The 14558-nt window shown below is 37.4% G+C and overlaps 1 protein-coding gene across 2 annotated transcripts in view; it reads right to left on the bottom strand.

Annotated features, from left to right (window-relative positions):
• dcaf11 (ddb1 and cul4 associated factor 11) overlaps positions 1 to 11738 on the bottom strand; it is a 40180-nt gene extending 28442 nt beyond the window's left edge. Inside the window, exons 1-3 of one of the 2 annotated variants that reach the window (XM_039747494.1) lie at positions 11498 to 11738; positions 10848 to 11137; positions 3981 to 4111 (exon numbers count right to left, since the gene is read on the bottom strand). In XM_039747494.1, the coding sequence (XP_039603428.1) occupies positions 3981 to 4111; positions 10848 to 11119 (403 nt within the window). In that variant the 5' untranslated portion in view covers positions 11120 to 11137; positions 11498 to 11738. The remainder of the gene's footprint in view (positions 1 to 3980; positions 4112 to 10847; positions 11138 to 11497) is intronic. The other variant, XM_039747499.1, reaches the window with a different exon arrangement.
• Positions 11739 to 14558: the final 2820 nt, after the last annotated feature.

The raw sequence follows: 14558 nt of genomic DNA, 5'->3' as shown, positions 1-14558 counted from the left end.
AAAGACTGAATTGTTGTTTGCAAAGAGTTATAAAGGAAGATGTTGACCCTTTCAGTTTGATTCTAGTTCTTATACTGGGCTTGCATATATTAACTCCATAGTTACTCCACTCCAATGTGTGCAAACATTCTTTAAATCCAAGTTTGGAAAAGCAAGTTTTCAGCTAAAAAATATTTTGTTGTAATGAAAATTTCATAGTAATGATATTCTGTATTTGTCACTATAATACTTTCTTTAACTTGCGTCCAGGTGTTTGCAATCGTTTCAATAGCTTCTTTCACGTTAATTTTAATCTCCTCCTGATGCTTATGCTGATGAGAATTTTTCTCAGCATTTCCCAGCGATAATACACTTTCGGGGTGCGAATGATGCCCAAATCCAATGGCTGAAGCAGTGCCGTGCAATTGGGTGGGAGGAATTCAACGTAATCATTATCTAAATGCGGAAGAATGTTGTGGGCAGCACAGTTATCAATCAGAAGAATCAAATGTTGATGAGCAATAAGCAAAAGGTATCACTGAAAACCACAGAAAACAAAAACAGTAAAAAAAAAAAAAAATACAGTACGAGGAAAGTTCGAAGAAGGAGAAAAAATACAATGTTTTTGTTTAGGGGATTTGTTGTGCACAACTGAGCTGTGACCACAGAACTAACTGCTCTGTGGATGATTCATTCAGGCATTTCAAGGTCTTTTGGGCACTTTGATGTAATGAAAGTATCTGCTGAATGTACTTCGTAGTAACAAGATTTCTATAGAATCATGTCACATGGGGAAACTGTTGTTGTAATGAAAATTTTGTTGTAAAGATATTCGTTGTAACGGAATTTTACCTGTATTCATTTTGGTAAATAGTTTAATTACTAATTCCTGAGATTCAGGAAATCAGTACAGACAGAATATTCTGCAAGACATTTTAAAACTGAAATCGGTGAAGGGTATTGTCATGATACAAGCACCAATACACTGAACAGTGGTGGAGTGCTCATTTTAAAAATAAAATAAAAAAGCAGCTCTGGACACTATCTGTTTAAAATAATGCTAATTTAGATCATCTTGAAGTATGTAAATGATATGGACTTGCTAGATACACTTTGACCCTTCAAACACTACCTGGAAACTACACATTATTGCAGATTTTGTCTTAATAATTCAAGGACAAGTAACATACATAAAAGTATTCCTGTTTTATATATTTGGGTGACATATATGTCTTGCAAGTTACATTTTAAGGTGGGTTACAAGCTTAGGATACAATATAACTGTTTACACACACTTTATATATATTTTTTATAGGTGGAGTGAAAAGACAGAGATGGGAAGTAACCCAGAAATCTTAGGTTTCAAAGTTCAAAGCCTAAGCCTCTAAATTATACTTCCTGCCAACTACTTTGCAATCTTGGCTCTCCATTTTAACTTTATCTCATGTTTGAGAGTGCATTTCTTCCTCCACATTTTTTTTAAATCAGCAAGTACAATGACTGGCCCCTTTATTTTGTTTTAAAAACACACTTAGCAACATTTCCACTTCAACTGTACTCAGTAGGATTTCAAGAGAACATAAAATAATGTTACTGTATAAAGTAGCTGATCACTATGGCATTCTATTTATACCCATTAAACATTTCACATTTCCAAGAAGTCCTTTGTATAAAATATAGGACAGATCTATACACAAAAATGGAGACCGGGCTACTAATCTGAAGGTAGACATTAACATAAACTGCAAGAATAAAACTTGGGCCTCAGACAAGGAAACTGCCCTTCTTCCTGTTGTACCAGAGATTCTTGTTTGTTGACGCTGATGTTATACCTTAGCAGCTCTGTAGCAGCTCTGTCTGTTTCAAGAAGTTAAAACAGCTTTAAAAGTCTAAGCTAAGTGCTATTTACCTCTTATAGTATGCTGTTTTGTCCTGATGTTGCCTGTTTTGAGGTGTGTACAGGTGGGTGACTTCTGGGCTAACATTAGGCTTGAGTTAAAATAACCAATTTCAAAGGGACCATTTGTCCCTTGCAAGATATACTATTTTTTCTTCAACTGGACCTAGCACCATAGTTTTGTCTTTTTCAACCAAGTCTACAATCTTCCAAAACACAGAACAATACATAAATATCTAATCATCATCTTTTCCCAATATTTTAGTCTAGTCACTATTGCATTGCAATATCACAATACCACAACCCATTATTGTCACTATTTGATTAAGAGTCTCTTAATCTTTTCATCTAATCACTTTTCTATTTATTTATTTTCAAATGTATTTATTTTCCACTAGAGAGCTTTGCCCCTGCTCGCTTCGCTCGTCAACCCTCAGGCTACGCGCTAGCCACTTTGCGGTTCTGCTAATCTCGTATGGGGATGCAGATGTACAATTTAAACAGATTGTTATTTTCATGGGAATTGTTACATATGCATAATAGAACTAATTATTTTACATTACAGCAAGTAATTTACCATATTAAAAAATAGTAAAACGTAATCATTTGAAAGTAAATTATGTTTCACGTTGTGTTAGAGGTATTCGCTGCATTATATGATTTCATTCCGTTTGGATTTCAAATTAACACGCAAATACTTTCTGAACTTACACTTTTACTGTTAAACTTCAGTAAAAACAATTTTGTGAATTACATTTTCATGAATATCGCATTGAATTTTGATTCTGTGTTTGCACTTACATCGTGACAACGCAACGTATAAGTGCCCCTGAGTGAATTTAGTTTCTTTCTCTCTAATAAATAAACCATCCATCCATCTATCTATCCATCCTCTTCCGCTTATCCGACAGCGGGTCGCGGGGGCAGCAGCTTGAGCAGAGATGCCCAGACTTCCTTCTCCCTGGCCACTTCTTCTAGCCCTTCCGGGGGAATCCTGAGGCGTTCCCAGGCCAGCTGGGAGACATAGTCCCTTCAGCGTGTCCCCGAGGATCGGACCACCAAGGTCCCCGCCTTTGGCCACCACCCAACTAGCACTGCACCCGACCTCCTTGGCCCCTCCCATAGGTGTGATTTGTGAATTTGTCTTTGCAAAAGCTATTCTAATGGGAAACTGTTAAAAGTTTTAATACAAATGACATATCCAGATCTCCTTTGGTGTCTAATGTTATCCGCGGGAGATGTACTACATTACCTTTCTTGAATACATCCTTCTTTCTACAGTAATTCAGGCGGTGGAAGACTGTACGGTGTTAACGGTTGTAGATATTCTTCAGGATATTGTAAGTTGATGTTTTCATCTGCATGATCACCGCCAACTGTTTTAGCATAGTCTATTGATACGCATTTAACCAATTTGTCGTGTAACCAATCATCATTTTTGGCGTTAATTCGTTTGACTTCATTGTTTCTCTGTGCTAGGATTGCCCGTGTACAGATTTTTGGTGTTGATAACCCTTCATGATGAAGTTCTTCAATAAGATTTGGACATAATACGTCTTCTTTAACTGGGAGCTTAAAGTGAGGAAAATTTTAAAATTTATAAGAGCTAAGAGTGCAGGAACTGTGTCTGTCAAAAGTATTCACACAAATGAGGTGAGAGTACCGTGTGCGTGCTTGAATATGGCTGAGAGGAGGGCGTGACTTGAAAAAATCTCATCGCCAAAGTCCTGTCTCGTGTGACTTGAAAAAATCTCTTGAAAAAAGTCTTGTCTCGTCCCAGGATTTTTTTTAGTTTCAAATGATTATTTCTAGTTATTCCTGCCCTTCATCTGTCAGAAATGACAAGTACAAGACTATTACTAAGTGATATAAGAAATGCTGTGCCTATATTATTGAAAACACAAAATATATAAATACTTGTAAACTTTCATGCATTTCATTCTTATTAAAATGACAGATTATAAAACACTGCACAAAAATAATGCTAAATCAAAGTCCAATTTTAATTAAGTTTAGTAATATACCCATAAAAATAGTAAAATTCCAATGCTTAATTTTTATAGCAATGTGAATTTCTTAGCACGTATGTCTTTTGCACAGTTACCTGGTGGGTTGTAACGGTCACCCAGTCTACCATCCCAGGCACTATCACTGTCATCCTCAGAGTCAGAATATGACTGAACAAGCTGGAGTCCTGTTTCTCCACCTCCATGTACCAGCCTGACTTGGCCCCTCCAATAAAAAGAAAGAGAAACATTAAATGTATATGCATGTATTCATAATACAATCTGCCTAGACTAGGACTGTTGGGTTAAGGTCAAATTATATTTAAATAGAATCTTCTTTCTGTGAAGTATTTTACAGATCACTTTTTGGACATTTCCCCCATGCCCTATTCTGCCCATACCTATTCTTATCTTTGAATCATTTTTGTATATTATCATTAGTAAACCAGGTATTTTTTTCTTCTTAGAAACATCTTGTCATAAGGCATTTTTGCACACATTCATTGCTCTTGGAACAAAAGTGCGAAGAACAAAAATAGTTCACTGGTGCCCTAAAAGTATTGTTCACGTCTATTTCAATTTCCATTCCACTTCACTCTTAAATCTGAGATTCCTAACTTGGTGCTGCTTTATGCTACAGATATTAAGCTTCCATCAAAGTAAGCAAAAGTTGGAGTTTTTTCTCATTAAAGACAGTGTAAAGTAACTACCATATTTTTATTGTCCTTTCGTTATTATAAAAGCTTTAAAATTAAAAATATAAGAAACAGATTCAGTGTCAGATATGCTCAGTTTAGTTCTCAGCAAAAGCATAGTTTTACACATAGTCATCTGTTGTTGATTGCTGACACACAATGCCTATAATAATAATGCATAATGAAAAATATTTCATTTTTGCTGTAATTATAAAAGGGGATTTTTTTTAAGTAATACCCATTTTATGCTTTGCACATACACTGCAAAAATGTATGATATTATGTAGAGCAGCACCAACTATTTAAACAAAATAAAACACCCTTACGTAAGCAATGGGAAACTCCCCGAGTATTCTTCGTTAGTCAAGTCACTGAAATGGCTACTCATATACCCAGGAAACAGACATTCAGATTTATAGAACTTTATTTGTTCCCAGGGGGAAATTTGGCTTTTTACAGATGATCTTTAAATTTGGAGCTTCTGTAAAAAGGCTGCTGATTGCACAACACTCAGAAGTGTAGTAGGATCCCCCGTTGTTAATATGAAAAACTCCTACATTAAAATGCTTGGTAAATGTAAGCTATAAGCTTATTACAATATGAAAAGCTGAAAAAGGAAATGGACAGTAAAAGTCTGAACATCCTCTGAACTAATGAAGTTAGAAAGAAAGGAAATGAAGATAATTACAAAATTATCTACTCATAATGACAAGAATTACAGGGAGGAGTGGCTTTGATACTAGACAATACTACTGGAGAGTGTGTCATGAAGATGTAATATAGTATGTCTGTGTTAATTATTTCACTATATGCAAACCCTGTAGACATTATGGTAACATCAGTCTATATACTGTCAGCAGACACAAGGACTTAGGCTGTTTATGAAAAGTTAAGATGTAATGAAGAAGAAAAAAAAAAATGACTGCAATGGGTGACTTCAACATACTACTTGGAAAATGGAAGAGGCTCTGATGAAGATGAGAAGTATAGCCTATAGGAAAGATAGGGCAGAACAGAGATATTGGCAGATTTTTCAATGAGAAAATTCTTCCTGAACCATGTTTTTTTTTTTTAACAAGAAAACAGGAGGCTGTACACGTGGAGGGCTGGGTGTGGTTTAAAAAGATTTCAAATAATTAGGTCATTGTGTGATAAAGGTAGTGAAACACTGGGAAGTTTAGATGTCAAAACAAACCATGAAGAAAATACAAAGAAGAAACCAATTACTAATGTGCAATTCTCTAAGTTGAAAGGTAAAGAGTGCAGAATGTGTACAGAAGGAATATGAGAAAAGCTATTAACAAAGCTGTAGGAGTATAGATCATTTAAACAAGATGTGGTTGAAGGACATATGAAGGACAAAAAGAGTGAAAGGCAAGGTCCACAGGACAATAGTGAGACCAGCTATGTTATATGGGTTGGAGACGGTGGCACTGATCGGAAAGCAGGAGACAGAGCTGGAGGTAGCAGAGTTAAAGATGCTAAGATTTGCACTGGGTGTGACGAGGATGGACAGGATTAGAAATGAGTACATTAGAGGGTTGGCTCCAGTTTGGAGACAAAGTCAGAGAGGCAAGACTGCCTTGGTTTGGACATGTGCAGAGGAGAGATACTGAGTATATTGGGAGTAGGATGTTAAGGATAGAGCTGCCAGGCAAGAGGAAAAGAGGAAGGCCTAAGAGGATGTTCATGGATGTGGTGAGAGAGGACATGCAGGTTTATAATAATAATTATAATAAAATTATTTATACAGCACCTTTCTCATGTTTGTACCAACAAATTCACAGATGGCAAAAGACAAAGGGAACAAAGAAAAATCGCAAAGGGGTATTAATATGGCGACAGAATATATTAAAATGCAATAGAGGAAATAAATTGAAGAACCGTAAGGAAAGAATTAAAGATGCTCCACTCGATCAGCTGCAGATCTGAATCAGCCGATTTTTACTAAAAAAGACTCAAACAGTGATCAGTACATTGGCCGATCACAAAAAACGATCTGTTCAGCCTTTGCATTTCAAGGCTTTACTGTAATTTAGTTACACTGCTCCTTTATGAGAGGTATTACAGTAATTGAGCCAGTGGTGTCTTTTTGTTTTTTGGCAGTGAACTTGCTGTTGTGTAAACAAAGCAAGTCAAGGCTCGTTTTACAAGAGAGCAGCGACATGACTGGAGTATTAGCCTTAACGCTAAAGAAAGTGGAGTAAAAGATTGAGAAAAAGGAGTTAGCGAAGTCTTCCTGTGCAATTTAACAAACAGCAACAAAAGCTACTTTAATGAATTCAGATATTTTTACTTTGTCACATAAATGAAAACGGACATTGCCTGAGTTTGGACAATGAGCTTGTTTTAAGTGCAGCAACTTTTTAATTGGGGGAAAAAAATACAAATTTGAAAATGCTGCTTAGTAAAAATAAACTTGTTAGCTTAATAGAAAAATGTGTCTTTTACTTATAAAATTGTTAAACATGTAAATTTCGTGTCTTCTTGATAAATATAAAGAAGCCTGGAAAGACATAACCAATGAAGAAACAAGAAATATGGTGGAGTGTAAGGGTCATTGTCTTGATGCAGTTATTGCTCGCAAGGGATATGCAACTAAATACAGTATTAACTATTTGACTTTAGTTAATTGAAAACATTCTGTTCCAATACTTTTGTTCACTTGAAAAACTGAGGGCTTGACATTACATGTGCTATATTCTATCTTCTTCTTCTTCTTTCAGCAGCTCCTGTTAAGGGTTACCACAACAGATCATCTTTTTCCATCCAACACATCAGGTAATTGAAAAGAACTACACTGGGTATCTCTCTCTCAGGAGGATTTGTTTTGCTGACGTGCTCGCATCGCTTGTGCATTAGTGGCATGAGGTAAAAGTAAAAGGGATAGTTTTACTGATGCTAGCGGCTAAGCGACTTTGTCTTTCTTCGGAGGGTTAGTTTTGCTGACGTGCTTGCCTCGCTTGTGTATTAACGACAGGAGGAAAAGTAAAAGGGAAACCGTTTTGCCAATGTTAGCGGCTAAGCAACTTTGTCTTTCTTCTGAGGTTTCATTTTGCTGGCTGGCCCTGCTTGTGTTATTAGTGGCTAAGTGAATTTTCTGTTTCCTCAGAGGTGGAGCCCTGACTCTTACTTCCGGGCCAGACAGACACACACACTTCCACGATGTAGACATTATACATAAGATATACACACACACACACACGCAGTATTATGTAATTATGAGAAGTGTTTTATTTTCTTTTAAGTCATATGTATTATGGATAAATATTTACATATTTTATTAGTATTTTAAGGAAATTTTACTTATTTTAGTATTTTTGATTACTGTACAAGAATCCTATAGGATTTAATTTTGTTATTACAAATTGATAAGTTAAATCCTGTGGTTTATAATTTAATTATAAAAACATACTTTAATATAGGACATGAGGCTCCTATACATCGGGTTACACAGAAGCTTAGTGTAAAAAGTTTTTTAAAGGGATAAAGGGAAAAAAATGTAATTGGCTGATCAAGTAAAATTGAAATCAGTGATCAGTATCACCCTTAAAAAAAACTGATCAGAGCATCCCCAGAAAGAATGGAAAAATTCAAGAAAAGTTTGAAAAATTAAATGGAGCTTGACAGAGACCAACTAGAACCAGAGTTGTTGCAAGAAGGCTGTATTATCTCACCATGACTATTCAATGTTATGATGAAGCAACTAGGAGAGGCACTACACAATATGAATATAAGAATAAAGGTTGAGGAAAAACAATGATAAAAACTACTTCATTTGCAGTAAATACAAGAAATGGGCTAGAAATTGTGGGACAACTTGTATGTAAATAAAATTACTGGGCTGACAACAAATACTAAAAGACAAAACCATTTACCGTGGCTCTACATTAAATGTTAACTCTGAAGAGAGAAAGCACTGGCTAAGGTTAATTTACGAAAGTAGATTTCAAGACTATCAGTTCGCTATACACAGAGTATAGACAGAAGGAAAATGTTTCAAATGAGATGAGGTTATCAATGGAATCTCTCAAGGTTTTGTGTTTGACCTTTACTTTGATAACAATGACTCAGAAAAAGTTAACAAGCACATGAAATGTGTGGATAACAACAAAATGGGAGGAACAACAGAAAGTGAGAGGGTTGGGAGCATGTGCGGATGGTAGCCAAAATGCAGAAAAGGGTCCATGAATGAGATGTCTAATGTAGAATTACAAATGTAAAACCTGGCTCTATGACTATACTTTACATAGCGAAATATCATACACAGTATATATTTGTCCATCCCTCTTGCTAAAACTCCAGATCCTTTGGTCAAATACCAGATGAAATGTAATTATGGGTAAATATTGCTAATTAACAGTGGTCAGCTGCCTATTAGGTATCTGACATTTTACAGATATACATTATAGGAGGAAGTCCACTGCAATTATTTTTCTGATGATTCCTGCAAAATATCTTTCAAATGTAAGGCTGGGCCAATGTCATATGGAATACCTTTAATCTGCCACAGTGAAAGCTCAAGCAGGTAACTTCACTGAAACTGACACAGCATTTACATAGATGAAGGAGACTCAATGGCTGGTCAATGACCTCTCTCCAGAAGGTCAATATTTGCTCTGACTTCCCTGTTCCAATTCACATGCACACAGCCCACTGAAAATGCTTAATTAATCTGGAATGTGGGAGCTTTTTATGGATTTTAACCATGGTTACATTTCAACAGGAATGCAATCTCTTTCTCTCTCTCTCTCTCCCCTGTATTTACCAAGGTTGTTGGTAAAATGTTTATTAGTTCTGAAGGAAAAATATATCTGTTCTTGTAGTGCTAAAGAAAAACAACTATGAACATTAATGGGGCAAGGAAATGCATTACAGGGGATTCATAAACTCCAGAAATCAGTCAACAGCAGAGGAGCTGGGTGCAGTAATCAAATATCCTGCAATCAGTGTGATAATCAGAGTGCCAACTGGGATCAGGTTCAGTTCTTCAAGCGTGTATTTCTGGCTTTTGTTCAATTGTGCAGGTGACTTTTGCGTCTTTTTCCTGTAATCCACCAGGGCAGATTTTTAAGAGACAAAAACGATCTTGCTTTTCTACACTGATGTGACTTGTTGATGAAGAGTTTGTTTCCTGTGGACAGACTTTTAGTCAACAACATTGCACTGAATTCCCTAGGTAATAAAGGGTCCAGAGAAATAGCACTCATAAAACTGCATTTTGCAAGATTACATCACACCTGCACACACAGTGTTATCATTCAAAGTGTTTTTGATCAAAAGCAATGTTTGCTGTTTGACTCACCCCATATTTGCCAGATCCCACTCCCTGTAACTTATTTCTGTTCCCAAAATTAAAACTGAGACTTGAAGAAAAAGAATTTGCTACAGTGGAAGACATGCAGAATAAAATGTCAGATGCACTAGCAGTAACAAAAATTGAGTACAGAAAATATTAACAGCATTGGGAGAAGTGCATGGAAAAATGGATTGCATGTCAAATAAATTACTATGAAGGTAACTAACAAAGAATTGCTGATTTATAATATTTTTAACAGTTACAGGAATTTTTGGGTTCTCTCTCATACTTTGGTTACACTAAACACAAATCACTCTTAATTTTGGGGTCATGGCATGCTCCTCTTCTGGCTCCTAGTTTCATCAACTGGGCTGGATGCAGTGTTGTGTTCATTTTTCAACACACTCATATTTCTCTTTCAATTGATAATGATAAATGATTTGCTATCTCTTGGTCTTCTTTGGGATGTGTTGCATAAAATTATTTAACAGTAGGAGAAGCAGAGGTCCAAAAGATTGCAGTGGGATTTTCTTTCACACTGGACAAATAATTATATGTCTTCACAAATCACAAAATGTTAATGTTTAACCCTCAAGATTACCTAGAACCATTCTTTCCCTTACATAAACCTGTCAAAAAACTGCAGTACCATCCTCTTTATTTTAGAGTTTGCAACTCATGCAGGATGTTACTCTTTGTGGCTTCATGTTCTCTACAACTTTCCTGCAAGGTGTTTTTAAGGATGTTCTGACAGTATCTGCATAACCTACTGATTCCAATACTATAGTGTAGCTACTCACACTGCCATTCAATTCCCATGATGCATTAGCTCAATTTTACTAAACAGGCAACTGCATAAATGGGTGTTGAGCTATGTATGTTTTAAAAATTAACCATAACAGACAGCTTGTCGTTCATTTTTCTCTGGATGCAAAATCGTATCATGTAAATGTATATGCTAAAATAGCTACCTCCGGAGAAGGTAGGCTAACACTTGAGCCAAATCCACGTCCTCTTCACTTCTGCCCTGGCTGTTGCTCCCAGAGCTTCCCGATGTACTTGAAGAGGCAGATCGACTGGCCGTGGTCCGACTTCTGCTTGAATCCTCTCCAGCGGGGGTAGGGCGAGCGCTGCGGGCGGTCCGCCCATTTGGCTGGTCTGCCTCGCCGTGGCTCTGCTCGTCCTCCTGTTCGTTGTGACGCTGCCTTGACATGTCAGCACTGGAGCTGCTGCGAGAGCCCATCAACCGCACAAGCACCGCCTGCCCAGAAAAAGAATCAACAAGACAGGTTGATCACAGCAGTAACGGAGAGCAGGAAAGAAAAAAATGGAGCAGAAAAAGTGTCACCGCGATGACACCTGGGACTTCACGGCGACTGGCATGAAAACTTGCAAAGGAATATTTATGACTATCATATATCCGATTATGTAGTATTATTCTGAAAATAAATATATACAATAGCATTGCAAAGACACTATTCCTCTGCTCCAATAACTGAAAAGAATATGATGCAAGGAGCGAACATCAACCGTTAAGGGCTTCAAAACAACGAATCCAACAAATAAATTTGTTTTTTTCTACTCTTTTCAATCCGAGCATTCAAATTACAATCAGGTATACCTGGTGTCACAACGCTGAAAATGAATCGAATACTGTCTTCTGCTGCCGTCTTTGTTTTCGGTCCACGAAATTACGTAAATATAAAGTAATTTCTTCGTTCTGCCTCGCCTCTACAAGCTCTCTAGGGCGCCATGTTGTTTACATTGCCGCTGCGTTTCCCCAGAGTCACATGACCTCTAGTATCCAATAACCATTGGAAAGGAGAGATCACCATTGCGGCTCTGATCTGTGATAACTGCGCCGTAATGGCGCCGAACGTCAGATTTCCGCGCAGCTCTGAACACGTGGCTTGGTAATACAAGCAACACTGTTGACGTCACAAAACGCTACCCTCGTATGAACGCGCATGTTCGCATTTGGCATTTGCACACGTGTACCTATTATAACGCTTTACCGTTTCGTGCACCTGCTTATTTTCGTAACCCGTCAAACGTTTTTGACGCACGCGCCTTTCTTTATTCATGAAAAAGTAATGCTTTCTAGAAACGGTTAGTATGACTTTAATTTTAAATGATGTTATTTACAGGACATGCCACTGTTAATGCATTTAAGGTTTTCCTGGGCTAGAGGTTTAGCTGTAAGAATTTTTTTACCATTACACAAATACAAATTTGTCTGGTGAGGTTGAGTGCATCACCCTTCTGTGGCTGCAGCACATTGCTGTTACTCCTATTTTTAAAAATGGACACAACCCCAGTTTACCAACAATGAAGAACTGTTCCTGTCCACTTTGCCTGTTGTTAGTTGTCATAGAGTACTTTCCGACTCATAGTGATCCTGTGTACAGCAGAGCAAAACACTGTCTGATCGTGGACAATCCACGTTTGAACCCTTTGTTCCAGCCACTGTGCCTATCCACCTTGTGCAGGGCCTTCCTCTCTTCCACTTTCCTTCTACTTTGCAGAACATGATGTCCATTTCCAGAGATTGCTCCCTTCTGACAACGTATCCAAAGAATGTGAGTTGTAGTTTCGCCATCCTTGCCTCTAACGCGCATTCTGGTTGAACTTCCTTCAACACAGATCTGTTTGTTCTTTCTGCAGTCCATGGTATGTTCAATATTCTTTGCAGACACCATAACTTTAAAATGTCAGTTCTTCATTAATCTTCCTTATCATCCAGCTTTCACATCCATATGAGACGACTGAAAATACCATTGCTTGGATCAGACACACTTTAGTCCTTAAAGACACATCTTTGCTTTTTAACACTTTGGAGAGGTCATGCATAGCAAATGCAGTGCAATACGTCGTCTGATTACCTGACTGCTGCTTCCATGGACATTGATTATGGATGCAAGTAGAATGAAATTGTTCACAACTTCAATCTGTTCTCCTTCTGTCATGATGTTGCATGCTAATTCAGTTGTGAGGATTTTTGTCTTATTTATATTCAGATGTAATCCATATTGCAGACTGTGATCTTTGATCTTCATCAGTAGAGCTTCAAGTCCTCTTCATTTTTAACAAGCAAGGTTGTATCATCTGCATATCTCAGATTGTTGATCAGTCTTCCTTCAATCCTGACACTATGCTCTTCTTTGTATAGTCCAACTTCTCAGATGATTTGCTCAGCATTCAAATTGAATAGGTATGGCAAAATTTTACTTAGGCGTTCCTAAAAGTGCACCTTTTACCTCATGGTGGCATCCCCAGTTGAGCTCAGTGTCAGTGCCATGTCGGCTCACCACCCTCAAAGTGGAAGCTGATGGCCAGGTGAACTGCCAGCCAGGCAAGAATGGGACAGTGCCAGGCATACTTGGCCGTGACAGTTTTGGGGGCTGTGGCTGTGAATTGTTTGAACATTGTCAAAGACTGCGCAAAAGCAATTTAAATCGATGTTGATTCTGATAAGCCTAGTTTTTGACTTGGAATTTGGAATTCAGACCTTAGCTTTTGTTTCACTTTATTTTTTGTATTAAGTAATCCATTCACAGTTGATCATTCGTCTCTGAGACTATTTTTATTCTGGAATTGAACCCTTTGTCTCTGCCACTTGAAAATAACAAAAGATACTTTTGGAGATAATAAGCAATAGTTGATCCATGGAGCATCACACCAGAGCAGGAGAGTATGGATGCAGATATTACAGATGAGTTACACAATAGCTAATCACAGACAGTGGCCGAGGCACCACCCATGCAGTGAAAGCAATCTTTTGGGAGGACACTGTTCCCTGTTGTACAACACTTTATAATCAATAGAAAGGCAATATTGTTTGGCTGAGAGCTTTTTTAAAGCTGGTAATACCACCTGGAAATCTGCAGTTCAGCAGAAAGGCAACATCATGTATGTGGGCTGCAAAGTTGGCAGATTTAGGGCTAAAACAGTAACAATAATCCAGGTTCTGTCCTGGAATTGTTACTTTTTTATTTATATTAATGACATAGGTTCCGGTATAGTTAGTAAACTTGTGAAATTAGAAGATGATGCTCAGACTGGAGAAATGGTAGATGAAGAGGAGGCAGCAAAAATAATTCAAAACATGCATCAGAACTAGGCGAACACTTGGAAAATGTAGTTCAACATAGAAAAGTGCAAAGTGCTACACTTGAGCAATAGGATGTCAATTATAAATACAAGATGGAAAAAGGATTTAGGGATTTATGTGACACAAAATTGTAATTATTTATTTATTTATTTGTCTAAACAATGTGCAGAAGTGGCTTAAAAGGCAAATAAAATGTTCAGAAATTTTGTAAAAATTTTTGAATATAAATCCGGAGACTTTATGCTCAGACTAGTGTATATAATGCATGGGTGAGACCGCATCTGAAGTAATGTGTGCAGTTCTGATCGACACCCTACAAAAACAACATAGCAGCACTTGAATCTGTGCAGAGGAGAGCATCCAGGTGCAGCCCATGACTTAAGGACATGTCATACTCCAATAGACTCAAGAGAATTAAGCCTGCAGAGTATCAAGTAGAGCAGACTGCGTGGAGATCTAATCCAGGTATTTAAAATCCTCAAAGGCATTGGTAAAGTAGACCCAGCAGAATTCTTTTGGTTTAAGGTTGAATCATATACTCGAGGACATCAGTGGAAATTAGGGAGAAGTG

This window comes from Polypterus senegalus, chromosome 1, assembly GCF_016835505.1.
Source record: "Polypterus senegalus isolate Bchr_013 chromosome 1, ASM1683550v1, whole genome shotgun sequence".
NCBI classification, from domain to species: Eukaryota; Metazoa; Chordata; class Cladistia; order Polypteriformes; family Polypteridae; genus Polypterus; species Polypterus senegalus.
Note: the sequence above shows the minus strand (reverse complement) of the source record. Positions and strands in the feature narration are given on the sequence as shown.